The following is a 14,433-nucleotide window of genomic DNA, read 5'->3' as shown; positions in this document are numbered from 1 at the left end:
CCACAAAGTGTCAGTGTCAGACTGTCCGCTGCAATATCACAGTCCTGCTATAAGTCGCTGATCATCACCATTACTAGTAAAAAATATCCCATAGTGCAAAAGTTATAGCATCTGCAATCAATATAAGCTTATTATGTATAATACTGCGCTAACCTGATAAATAAGTTGGTGAAATAAATAAGTAAAGTGCACGTGCAAACGTGTAACAATACTAATAACTTATGCTGATAAATAGAATAGTTATTAAATAAACAATAAATAAGCCGTGTGTATTATTAAATCATAAAAACATTAAATCATTAAAGTGCATGTGCAAACATGTAAACCATATACTGCTATTAATTAATGGTAGATCAATATATAAAAACAGTTCAAATATAGTCCGTGAAAGTGAACACAACTTGATAATGTGCCAAAAAACGTGCTCAGAAAAGTCTCTGGTGCAAGATTGGGGTCGTGCGTGATGGTGATCCTTTGGGTTCTATCACTCTGTGCCCAGGGGTAAGGTAGCACACTTACCAGAGGATGTGGATTCCAATGGCGTACGCCAAAAGGAATCTAAAGCGCTTAAGCTGCTGCTCCCGTGTATGGATAGGTGGGTGGACGATCTCCTTATGGATAAGACTGGACACTCGGCATGGAAGAAAAAAGGTAGAGGCTCCTCCTAGTGTAAAAAGGTTTTCCTTTTATTGAACTCCAAAAAATGCACAACAAAACTTCACATACAACGTCCATAAAAATTATCCATAAAACCCCCGATCGGTACTGCAGCAAACTTTAAAAACTCTCCAAGGTGATAAAACCACTCCAAATAAAACGTGGGTAACACATCAAAAACAAACTTGGCCCAATATGAAAAAAAGGGGCAATAAAAAGCCACTATTGAGCTCCTATGTTGCCTCGCGGCTGGATAGGACGCTGGCTGCTCTCTCCGCTAGTCTCGCCGAACCTGGAAGTAAGAGTCTCGGCGTGTGGTCCAGCTGCTAGCTCAAAGCGAGGCAACGTGCGTGCCAACTTGATGCGTTTCGTCAGAGTGTGACGTCTTCGGAAGTGGCCACGCGTCACGTTGCCTCGCTTTGAGCTAGCAGCTGGACCGCACGCCGAGACTCTTACTTCCGGGTTCGGCGAGACTAGCGGAGAGAGCAGCCAGCGTCCTATCCAGCCGCGAGGCAACATAGGAGCTCAATAGCGGCTTTTTATTGCCCCTTTTTTTCATATTGGGCCAAGTTTGTTTTTGATGTGTTACCCACGTTTTATTTGGAGTGGTTTTATCACCTTGGAGAGTTTTTAAAGTTTGCTGCAGTACCGATCGGGGGTTTTATGGATAATTTTTATGGACGTTGTATGTGAAGTTTTGTTGTGCATTTTTTGGAGTTCAATAAAAGGAAAACCTTTTTACACTATGAGGAGCCTCTACCTTTTTTCTTCCATGCCGAGTGTCCAGTCTTATCCATAAGGAGATCGTCCACCCACCTATCCATACACGGGAGCAGCAGCTTAAGCGCTTCAGATTCCTTTTGGCGTACGCCATTGGAATCCACATCCTCTGGTAAGTGTGCTACCTTACCCCTGGGCACAGAGTGATAGAACCCAAAGGATCACCATCACGCACGACCCCAATCTTGCACCAGAGACTTTTCTGAGCACGTTTTTTGGCACATTATCAAGTTGTGTTCACTTTCACGGACTATATTTGAACTGTTTTTATATATTGATCTACCCTCAATTAATAGCAGTATATGGTTTACATGTTTGCACGTGCACTTTAATGATTTAAAGCGGAGTTCCACCCTGGATTTTTTTTTTTTTTTTTTTCAATACCCCCGGGACAGTCAGGGCTAGTACATTCCACAATGGCTAGCCTCTGATCTGTCCCGGGTTGCACTTACCTGTTAGGACAAATACTTACCTTGCAAACGTCTTGTCCAGCGCTGCCATCTCAGATGTGGGCAGCTTGAAGCCAGCGAGATCCCCTTCGGCGTCTTCTTCCGCCTTCTTTGGTCCCACGATGCTCTGCGCCGGCCCCGACGTCACTTCCGGGTCGCGCGCGTCATCCCTCTACAGCTTCTGGGCATGCCCAGAAGCTGTTTAGAAGGGGATGACGCGCGCGACCCGGAACTGACGTCGGGGCCGGTGCAGGCGCAATGATTCCTGGGAGCTATGACGTTCAGCTCCCAGGAATCATTGCAGAGCCAGGAAGTGACGACGGGCCGAGGAAGGAGGAAGAAGGAAGTAAGGTAAGTATTTTTTCTTCGCTACGAGGTAAGTAAAAAAAAAAAAAATATGCGATTATCCATTTCTTTTTCAGGTGACCCGGAGCGAGAAGATGGAGGTAAGTATAAAAATAGGGTGGAACTCCACTTTAATGTTTTTATGATTTAATAATACACACGGCTTATTTATTGTTTATTTAATAACTATTCTATTTATCAGCATAAGTTATTAGTATTGTTACACGTTTGCACGTGCACTTTACTTATTTATTTCACCAACTTATTTATCAGGTTAGCGCAGTATTATACACAATTTTCACAATTTTGAAACCACAAACTATACCTGTTAGTGCTTTTGATTACTAGCTGCTTCCTATTACATTAGAATAACAACATTACCTAGGCGCGAGTAATATAACCTTCATAAATATAAGCTTATGTATGAAAAATATGTAGCAGAATACATATTGGCCTAAACTAATGAAGAAATGTAGATTTTTTTTTTTGTATGTTTTATAACGGAAAGTAGAAAATGTTGTGTTTTTTTTTTTTTTTTTTGGTGGTGTTTTTAATTTTCTGTCTTTTTGTGGCGATGCAATCCTACCGAAAGAAAGCTCGATTTGTGGGGGGGGGGGGGGGGGAAGAACATACATTTTATTTGGGTACAGTGTCGCACGACCGCACAATTGTCCGTTAAGTGCCGTAACGCAAAAAAATTGCCTGGTCAGGTAGGCGGTAAATCTTCTGGAGGTCAAGTGGTTAGAAGCCCACTTCTTTTGTTTTTTGAGTTGCTGAGAAGGAGATCAGCCTGATTTTTGTTAGTGATGTGACTTAAGTGGCCATTTACAGTCAAATGTCTCAGAATAATTGCCATTGATAAAGGTAAAATTTACTTTTGTTTGTTTCATGTGCGGAGCCCTTCCATGTGTTCTTTGCTATGAAGGCCAGTATTAGGTGGGGGCAGTGGCCATTTTGTTTGTTGTTAATGTGTACTGGTGAGTGGACATACTGGATGCCTTTGCTGTAATACTATCAGCTGGGCTTCCATTATGCCCCCAATTACCTTTCAGAGGAGGGATGGGCCACCTCCAGGCTCACCTGCCCCATATCTATCCATTCGCTTGCATGTGCTTCCACTGTGAAGGCTCTTATAAATTCATTAGAGTAGGACTGCAGGTAATACAGGGAGCCGTGGAGTGGCCCTGCAGCTTTCACATGCGTTTGCAAATGTGTGTTAACTAAATCCCTGTTTTCACGCAAACTGTTAGACAGGTCAATTTGGTTGGTTAGCAGACTGGCTAGCAGATTGAACTGGGAATTTTACCTTTGTTTGTTTCATGTGTGGAGCCCTTCCATGTGTTCTTTGCTATGAAGGCCAGTATTAGGTGGGGGCAGTGGCCATTTTGTTTGCCTCTTACCACATGCCTAGGTACAACGGGTAATGGTTGCCTCCTATCAACTACCCTAAAATAACAGAGAGGGGGGGGGGGTGGATATGTTCTGTAATGTTGACTGGGAAGACAGTTCATTCCTACCACATGCTCAGATGTGACTGTAGGTTGAATGATTGGTCTAGGGACCATCCCCTCTACTTGTGCATTTTTTGTGTGCTTTAAAGCTCAACCTTAGGTTAGCACTGCTGTGTACTTCCATATAGTGATTTACTCTCCCTTTCCCTTCCATTGGTGTCACCAGGACAAGCAGACAAATTTCTTCAGTGGTGAGAAAAAAACCTGACCAAGGTTGTAGAGCTTTCCACACTATGCAAAAAAAAAAGTTTAAGATGAAATCGGGCCTAAGGATGTTTTCGGTTTACCGTAAAGAAAACCATTAAATGGCTCATTGGGAAATCTTTTTAACACTGCACGGTATGATTTGTCTCAAACACCCATTCAGCTGGTCACATTGCTTGCAACAGTGGCATATCATATCGCTAGGCTATAGTTTAATACTTGCTAAAAAGGTTTACCTTAACTTCTGTGATTAGAAAAATGCACAAGGCAAAATCATTATTATTTATGATGAAGATGAGAGAATAGCCAGTCAAGCAGCTTCAACCATGTGTGAAAGAGGATTTGAGAATCTCTTTATGCTTTCCGGAGGTAAGAATTATTCTATGTTTTTAGGTAAAATAAGCAAAATTCAAATGAGTGACCGTGATGAAAGGGTTTAAGTAAGGATAATTAAGGTTGATCTATTACCAGTTTTGTGTACCTTCTGCAGATCTTCTAATGTCAAAATATCACCCTGCTGCCACCTCAGACCCTAGCGTCCTATCTTACTGGGATGACCCTTCTAAAGATGGTGTAATGATGCATCAAGTGCCACTTTTCAAACAGCTTTGCTGGGAAAGAGATGGCTGTGTAACAAGAAAGCACATGTGTGTGTATATATATATATATATATATATATATATATATATATATATATATATATATATATATATATGTGTGTGTGTCCCTAAATATTAAAGCTCAACATCAGGAATTTAAAAATAATTTACTCTTGTAGCGGGCCCATCCGCAGTGAAAGGATTAAATGCTCGTTTATGTCTAGGGGGGCAAAATGCAGACTCTGCCACTTGCTTTATAGCTCCTCCTCCTGCATGAAGCTCTGATCTGTGGGCAGAGAGTTGGCATCATCGTGGACATTAGAGGAACATTAATCCTGTTTGGTATACTGAGGAGGCTCGAGTGCTATTGAATCGGATCACAGTTTACAGAGCAGGTTGCGGGGGGGGGGGGGGGGGACCAGTTGCAGCACTAGAGGGACACTGCTGGAGTGAGGAATAAGGTATTTACTCCTTTACTGTTCATTCATGGACAATAACGACCATTTAACCATTAATAAAATGAAAAAACCCTTTCACACACCTGTGTATTACTTTACATGAAAAAACCAATATAAACCATGCTGCTGCCCAAGACTATAAGTGTACCACCCACTTAAATGTACCAAAACAAATAAAACTAAATTGACCTAGCACCACACTCGCATATGTGTAATAAGTTGTAAACAAAGAAATGCACAAATATGAAAAGTCCATGTGCAATTGCAATGTGAGAACAAATGATGTAGAAAAAGCCCACATATTGTGCTCCACCAAATTACTTTTCAAATGCTTGATCCCTCAACTCCTGCGTGTTGTGAACACACCGTGTATTACACATCCCACCACTACTAGCAGCTTACCTCCCATTTTGACCTATGGACTATAAGTTATATGTGCCTGTCCCTTTAAGGGTTGTTGGCAGATGTAATTGACTTTAAAAACACTTTCCTCTGGATCCGTTCACACCATGTATGGCTCCCACCAAATACACCTATAATCACCCAGAGGTAAAACATACAGCTCATCATAGTGTTTTCCATAAAAAAATTCCAAATCTAATAAAATATTATAGGTAAAAATCTCACTCCCATTTAAAAGTGCACTAATTGCTGGTGCACAACAGACAACTCGCATGTATAACTTTTCGGACCTTCAAAGGGGGCATCACCATTTGAGGCTGCAGCTTGTGGGTAAATAATACACCACTGTCCCATTAAGGCCTAGATCCTGCTCGCTATGGACACAGAAACCTTCAGTGTTACTGAAGGTTTACAAACTTCTGCCAAGTTTGTACAAATGTCCTGCGTTGCCTGCTGTTACGCCACTGGGAGTGTCTTCTTCAGAGGGACAACATTTAAATCCTTGTGGGGGGTTGGGCTCCACTGCAAGGGTGATTTTTTTTTTTTTTTTTATTCCTGGAGTTGAGCTTTGACTGAATAGATTTGATTTTGTTCAATTGGCTCGTGGTACAATTTCCCAGCACCCCCATTATCACTTATGTCTAGGGCACAAATCTTGGAGGTCTTGCCTGGAAGCAACAGTCTTTGTGCTCAATTTACTAAGATACAGCACATCTTATTTGCCATAGCAAACATTTTATTTTAGCCATGTGATTACTTAACCACTTGCCGACCGCCGCACAACTATATACTGCGGCGGTCACCCCCGGCCAGGCAGAGTGACGTATCAGTACGTCACTAGCCTTCGCCGCTCTGGTGCGCGCGCGCACACCCGCGGTCCCGCTGATGACTCGGTTGGGTTCAGAACCGATCAGTCATCAGGTCCAGGCCAATCATTTTTGGCCTGGACCTGTTGATCGGTCCTGCCCAATCAGATCACACTCTAAGCCTGTGAAATGTAAACACAGGCTTAGAGAAGATGTGCCCTCCTCTCCCAACGGTCTTTTTGGATCCAGCGTGAGAGGAGAGCACATCTAATTGTAAGTACAGCACCAAGCACGTACATACACACTTAGATAGGCACATTTACCCCCCGATTGCCCCCCCCCCCCTGATTAACCCCTACAGTCCCTGACACAACACACACTGTATACAGCATATAGCATTTTCCTATATACCTGTATACGTGTGATTTGTGGTCAGGTCTAGCGCTTGCGCCCCCCCCTTTTCCACTTGAATTACCCGCCACCCCCCCCTAATAAAGATTTAAGCCCCTGACCCCCCCCCGGTCACCGCTAGTTAACCCCTACACCCTCTGTCACATCAGCACTAATACAAACGTAATATACAGTGTTTTTGTATTTTTGTATTAGTGTGATTGTGATCAGAATTAGCGCAGGCGACTACGTTTCTGTCCCAAGAAGGTTTAGGGTCCCCGCCACCCGCCCAATAAAGATTTAACCCCCTGACCCCCCCCCTGATCAGCCCTACACCCCCTGCCACAACACACACCGTATACAGTATGTAGCATTTTGCTATATACCCGTATAAGTGTGATTTGTGGTCAGGTCTAGCGCTTGCGGCCCCCCCTTTTCCACTTAAATTACCCGCCACCCCTCCTAAATAAAGATTTAACCCCCTGATCCCCCCCTGATCACCGCCAGTTAACCCCTACACCCTCTGTCACATCAGCACTAATACAAACGTAATATACAGTGTTTTTGTATTTTTGTATTAGTGTGATTGTGATCAGAATTAGCGCAGGCGACTACGTTTCTGTCCCAAGAAGGTTTAGGGTCCCCGCCACCCACCCAATAAAGATTTAACCCCCTGACCCCCCCCCCCCCCCTGATCACCCCTACACCCCCTGCCACAACACACACTGTATACAGTATATAGCATTTTCTATATACCTGTATAAGTGTGACTTGTGACCAGGTTTAGCGCTTGCCACCGTTCCTTTTATCCTTAGGATACCCGCCAGCCCCTCCCAATAAATATTTAACCCCCTGATCCCCCCTGATCACATCCCGTTAACCCTTTCCCCCCTGTCACATAGCACACTAATACACACATAATATACTGTTTTTACTGTATTTTGTATTAGTGTGATTGTGACTTGAGGTTGCGCTAGCGAGCTAGTTTCTTTCCCAAAGGAGGTTTAGGGTCCCCGCCACCCCCCCCCCCCCAGATCCCCGGCGCATAGTTAGAAATACCCCTTGATTACCACACACACACGCACGCACGCACGCACATACACTTCCATTACTAGTATAGTGTTTGAACAGATCAATATCTGATCTGATCAGAACTATACTAGCGCCCCCATAGTTTATGGTTCCCAAAACGCTGTGTTTGCACGGTCAGCACTGATTCCTGCCAGCACCTGCGTTTAACCCTTTCACCCAGGTAAGTGTAGTAATCAACAGATTACTGTCACTTACAAAAAAACACAACACACAAAACCGCTGTGTCAGGCCTGATCCCTGCTAGCATTAGCAGTTTTTTGGTAGCGCTTGAAATAGTCCCTGACAACAAGGTGCTTTTATTACCTGTGAGTCGCATCACTGTACAGGTAAATTTAGTTACCAAAATGTCTAAACGTTTGTACAGTGATGAAGCTATATATAGTATAATGACCATGTCAGGTGAGAGCGATGGGGAAGCCTCACCGGCAGAATCGGGGTCAGTATACGAACCAGATGACGGCAGCGGCTCCCTGACAGATAGCTCCGACGACAGATGGGTCCCTGTTAGACCCAGGCGTACCCGACCCCATTCTGGAGTTGTTGAGATGCAGGAATCGTAGGGTGCTCTTATGGAGCAGAGTGTGGTTACTAGTGCCGCTCATCCTTCTGATGACCTGGCCAGCGCCAGCGGCCTAGTACCCCCTGGACCTAGTACAACCAGCACTGCAGTATCACCTGGTGATGTGGCGAGTCCCCTAAGTGCAGTTGAAGCTGGTGCGGTGGCTAGCACAAGTAGTGGCCCGCAGCCACCGCGTATTCGTAGACAGGCCCGTAGAGCCCATAGTGCCCTCCCTGATGCGCTGGCATATCCCAATTGGCAACCCACTGATTCTACAGCGCCAGTACTTCCCCCATTCACTGCCCAACCTGGAATCCACGTGGAGACAGCTGGTTTTATGCCCCTGAACTTTTTTGAGCTGTTCTTCACGGAAGATCTTTACAGATCTATTGTTGATCAATCAAATTTATATGCACAACAATTTATCGCCGCCAACCCAAATTCGCCCCTTGCCAGACCATTCGGCTGGAATCCTATAACGGTTTCCGATTTTAAAATCTTTCTGGGCCTTTCCCTCCACATGGGCATAACTAAACAAAGTGAATTGCGGCTATATTGGTCCACTAGCCCAGTTCACCATATGCGCATGTACTCCATGTCCAGGGGGAGATACGAGCAAATTCTGCGATTTATGCATTTCAGCGACAATGAAATCTGTCGTCCTCGGGGAGACCCTGCATACGATCGGCTCCACAAAATTCGGCCCCTCATAGACCACTTCAATCAGCGGTTTGCAGCCTTGTTTACCCCCGAACAAGTTGTCTGCGTTGACGAGTCCCTGATTAAATTTACTGGCCATCTTGCTATGAAACAGTATCTCCCCAGCAAGCGTGCCAGATACGGGGTCAAACTGTATAAATTGTGTGACAGGGCCACAGGCTATACAGTTAGTTTCCGGGTCTATGAGGGAAAAGATAGCTGTGTGGAGCCCCCGAACTGCCCAGACTACATAGGGAGCAGCGGTAAGATTGTTTGGGACTTGGTGTCACCTTTATCCGGAAAGGGGTACCATTTGTACGTGGACAACTTTTATACAAGCGTGCCGCTATTTAGTCACCTGCTTGAATTACAAATTGGCCCATAAGGCACCATGCGACCTAATCGCCGGGGCTTCCCCCAACGGCTTGTAAATTCCCGTCTTAGTCGGGGGGCGAGAGCCTGCTTGAAAACGGACAAATTGCTTGCGGTGAAGTGGAAGGATACACGGGATGTTTATGTTCTGTCCTCCCTTCACGCAGACACGACAATCCAAATCCCTACGGCAACTGGCGTTATGGAGAAACCCCTCTGTGTCCACGAATATAACCTTAATATGGGAGGGGTGGACCTTAACGACCAGCTTTTGGCGCCGTATTTAGTTGCCCGTCAAGCCAGACGCTGGTACAAAAAAGTGTCTGTTTACATTTTCCAATTGGCTATGCTGAACGCCTTTGTCCTATACAGGGCGTCAGGACGAACTGGATCCTTCCGGGAATTCCAGGAAGCGGTCATCCTTGCCTACCTGTACCCTGGAGGCATGCCTGCCCAACTTCCCCTTCCAGATGCAGTGAGCCGGCTGCATGAGAGACATTTTCCTTATGTCCTCCCAAGTACCCCTACCCAAAGATGGCCCCAAAGAAGATGTCGTGTCTGTAGCAGGCGCGGATTTAAGCGTGACACCCGTTATTATTGTCCCAGATGTCCTGACCAACCTGGTCTCTGCATCGGGGAATGTTTTGAGCGCTACCATACACTAGTGGAGTATTAGTGTAGGGTACAGCACGACACAGTGTAGGGCACACAAACACAGGGTCTCGAAAGATGTTGGATGTCCATCGACATTTTGAGAGACCCAAGCTGGAAGATCGCTGTCCCAAATCAAGACATCAAGAAACAGTTAGAAAGAAAAATAAAAGGATCCAAAAACTGTTGTTGTGTCAGTCATTTTATATGTTCTTCTACTCTTCTTACTGTACTTTTAATGTCCTTTGTTTGTTTGTTTTTTCATTCTTTTGTGACCTGTTTCTCTTGCAGGTACTCGTCGGCTACCACGCATTGATTTTATATATTCTGACACAAACAGTGTTTGCGCTCAGCATATATGGATACCTTTGCTGATAGCAGCTGTGGTGATTTTCTGATTTCAGCACTGCAGTTAAAATCCTATTTTGGTATACGTGGATAGTGTCGTGTATACCCATCATTAAATTCAGTGGGTGGTTGTTTGGGCGGTTAATGATGAGTAATACTACGCATTATTCCTGTGCTGATTTCTGATAGGTTCTCTTTTTTTCCGTTCAGCCCACAGGCTGCATGGAAAAAAAAAAAAAAAAACCTATATGCCAAACAAGGACCAGCAATGTACTGGTACATTGCTGGACTTTGAGTGGTTATACCAGGATGATGCCTGCAGATTTAGGCATCATATTGGTATCGTTTTTTACAGCCAGCGGTCGGCTTACATGTAAAAGCAATCCTAGCAGGTAATTGGCCGCTAGACTGCTTTTACATGCAGTGGGAGGGGCCCCCCACCGCCGCCTTCCGTGGTTTTTCTCGGGCTCTCCTGTCCCACCGGTTAACCCGAGAGTGCAGCCGGTGGTTCAATTATCTAACCATAGAGCTAATTGGAGATTAGAATGGCTCCAATCATCTCTATGGCCTAAGATGCCGGAAGCTACGTGCATTTCATGACTTCTTTTTCGCCAGAAATAAACAGGGCCATTGGGATATTGGGAAAGTATTTTATCACACCAATTTTGGTGTGGTCAGATGCGTTAAGGTCAGAGGAGAGATCTAGAGTCTAAAAGACCCCAATTTTTTTAAAAAAGAGTACCTGTCACTACAGATTGCTATCATAGGGGATATTTAAATTCACTGTGATAACAATAAAAATGATTTAAAAAAAATAAAATAAAGGAAAGGTGTCAAAATAACATACAAAAGCAAAAAAAAAAAAATTGAGCCCCCCCTTTCCCCCCGTGCTTGCGCGCAATGGCACACGCAAGCGTTGGTCTAGTGTCATATGTAAACCGCAATTGCAGCATGCATGTGAGGTATCGCCACGATCGCCAGATCGAGTGCAGTAATTCTTGCAGTAGACCTCCTCTGTAAGTCTAAAGTGGTAACCTGTAGAGACTTTTAAAGGTTTTTAAAAATGTACGTACGTTGTTGCCGCTGCGCAGGCGTGCGCAATATTTAAAGCATGTCATGTTAGGTGTCTATGAACTCGGCATAAGATCATCTTTTAAATTTTACCAAAAAAATTTGAATTATATAGTGTATTTGTGCAATAAATTTAAAAAAAAAATTATTTTTTTCGCAAAAATTGCGTTTGGAAAATCTGTGCGCAAATACCGTGTGACAAAAAAATTTGCAACATCCACCATTTTATTCTATAGGACCTCTGCTTTAAAGAAATATATAATGTTTGGGGCTTCAAAGTAATTTTCTAGTAAAAAAAAAAATATTTTTTCATGTAAACAAAAAGGCACAGAAAAGGCTTGGCTTTCAAGTGGTTAGAAGAGTGGGTGATGTGTGGATAAGATTGAGCATAAAATGCCGGGACAGTTCAAACACCCCCCAAATGACCCCTTTTTGAAAAGTAGACACCCAAAGCTATTTGCTGAGAGGCATGGTGAGTCCATGGAATATTTTATATTTTGCTACAAGTATCGGGAAAATTATTATTTCTTTTTTTTTTTTTTGTTTTTTTTACAGAAAGTTGTCACTAAATGATATATTGCTCACGCATGCCATGGGAATATGTGAAATGACACCCCAAAATACATTCTGCTGCTTCTCCTGAGTACAGGCATACCCCATGTGTGAGACTTTTTGGCAGCCTAGCTGTGTACGTGCCCCCGAAATCCAATCCACATCTTCAGGTTTTCTAATGGCGTAAATTGCTGATTTTACCCCTGACTACCTGTCACAGTTTCAGAGGCCCTGAAATTTCAAGATAGCACAACCCCCCCCCAAATGACCCCATTTTGCAAAGTAGACACTCCAAGCTATTGGCTGAGAAGCATGGTGAGTCCATGGAATAGTTTATATTTTGCCACAAGTTTCGGGAATTTTTTTTTTTTTTTACACAAAGTTGTCAGTAAATGATATAATGCTCACACATGCCATGGGTATATGTGAAATTACACCCCAAAATAAATTCTGCTGCTTCTGCTGAGTACAAGGATACCCCATGTGTGAGACTTTTTGCCAGTCTAGCCACGTACAGGACCCGGAAAACCAATCTGCGCCTTCTGGCTTTCTAAGGGCGTAAATTGTTGATCTCACTCCTTACTACCTATCACACTTTTGAAGTCCATAAAAAGCCAAGATGGCACAAAAGCCCCCCAAATGACCCCATTTTGCAAAGTAGACACTCCAATCTATTTGCTGAGAGGCATGGTGAGTATTTTGCAGCTCTCATTTTTTTTGGAAAATGAAGAAAAAACAAGGAAATGCATTTTTGTTCCTCTTTTTTCAATTTCCAAAACTTTGTGACAAAAAGTGAGATCTGCAAAACACTCAACATGCCTCTCTGCAAATAGCTTAGGGTGTCTACTTTCTGAAAAGGGGTCATTTGGGGGGGGGGGGGGGGGGGGGTTGTGATGTCTTGGCATTTCATGGCCTCCGAAACTGTGATAGGTAGTCAGGAGTGAAATCAACAATTTACGCCCTTGGAAAGCCTGAAAGTGGAGATTGGTTTTTGGGGACCTGTACTCGGCTAGACTGCAAAAAAGTCTCACACATGGGGTATCCCTGTACTCAGGAGAAGCAGCAGAATGTATTTTGGGGTGTCATTTCACATATACCCATGGCATGTGTGAGCAATATATCATTTACTGACAGCTTTGTGTAAAAAAAAAAAAATATATATATATATATATATATATATTTCCCTGAACTTTTGGCAAAATATAAAATATTCCATGGACTCACCATGCCTCTCAGTGTCTACTTTCCAAAATGGGGTCATTTGGGGGGGGGGGGGGTTGTGCTATCTTGAAATTTTAGGGCCTCCGAAACTGTGACAGGTATTGCAGAGGTGACATGAACAATTTACGCCATTAGAAAACCTGAGAGTGTTGATTGGCTTTTGCGGTCCTGTACACAGCTAGGCTCCCGAAAAGTCTCACACATGGGGCATCCCCATACTCAGGAGAAGCGGAAGAATGTATTTTGGGGTGTCATTCCACATATACCCATGTCATGTGTGAGAATTCTATCTTTTAGTGACAACGTTGTGTAAAAAAAAAAAATTGTAATTTTCCCGAAACTTGTGGCAAAATATAAAATATTCCATGGACTCACCATGCCTCTCAGCAAACAGCTTGGGGTGTCTACTTTCCAAAATGGGGTCATTTGGGGGGGTTTGTGGTATCTTGACATTTCAGGGACTCCTAAACCGTTATAGGTAGTGAAAAAATGCAATGAAAAATGTACGCCCTTTGAAATTCTGATGGTGGTGATTTGTTTTCGGGGTCCCTTACACAGCTAGGCTCCCAAAAAGTCTCACATATGTGATATCCCTGTACTCAGGAGAAGCAGCAGAATATATTTTGGGGTGTAATTACACATATACCCATGGCATGTGTGAGCAATATATCATTTCAATGACAACTTTGTGTAAAAAAAAATAAAAAAATATTTTAGTCATTTTTCAAACACCTGTGACAAAAAAATGAAATATTCAATGAGCTCAACATGCCTCTCAGAACATTCCTTAGAATGTCTACTTTCCAAAAAGTGGTAGTTTGGGGGGGTTTTGTACTGCCCCGCCATTTTAGCACTTCATGAAATGAGATGGGCAGTCAGAAATTAAAGCTTCGTAAATTTCAGTATTTACACCATAGTTTGTAGACGCTATAACTTTTGCGCAAACCAATAAAAATACGCTCATTGATTTTTTTTTTTTTTTGTCAAAGACATGTAGCTAAATATATTTTGGCCAAAAAAAAATGACATAAATTGAGTATATTGGATATTTTTTAAAAGACAAAGTTGAAAATGTCATTTTTTTGCAAAATTTTCCCTCTTTTTTTATTAATATCGCAAAAAATAAAAAGCGCAGAGGTGATCAAATACCACCAAAAGAAACCTCTGTTTGTGGGAAAAAAAGGACGTAAATTTCGTTTAGGTACAGCATTGCATGACCGCGCAATTATCAGTTAACGCGCAATTATCAGTTAAAGTCACGAAGTGC

At 43.2% G+C, this 14,433-nt stretch overlaps 1 protein-coding gene across 1 annotated transcript in view; it reads left to right on the top strand.

Moving 5' to 3' along the window:
- The window catches only part of CEP41 (centrosomal protein 41), a 77,542-nt gene that overhangs the window by 56,242 nt on the left and 6,867 nt on the right, over positions 1 to 14,433 (top strand). The window contains exon 9 of the mRNA XM_082256191.1: positions 4,201 to 4,315. Within this exon, the coding sequence (XP_082112317.1) occupies positions 4,201 to 4,315 (115 nt within the window). The remainder of the gene's footprint in view (positions 1 to 4,200; positions 4,316 to 14,433) is intronic.

This window comes from Pelophylax lessonae (genome assembly GCF_965119305.1).
Source record: "Pelophylax lessonae genome assembly, chromosome: 4".
Classification (NCBI taxonomy): domain Eukaryota; kingdom Metazoa; phylum Chordata; class Amphibia; order Anura; family Ranidae; genus Pelophylax; species Pelophylax lessonae.
This window is presented reverse-complemented; position numbering and strand designations above follow the sequence as displayed.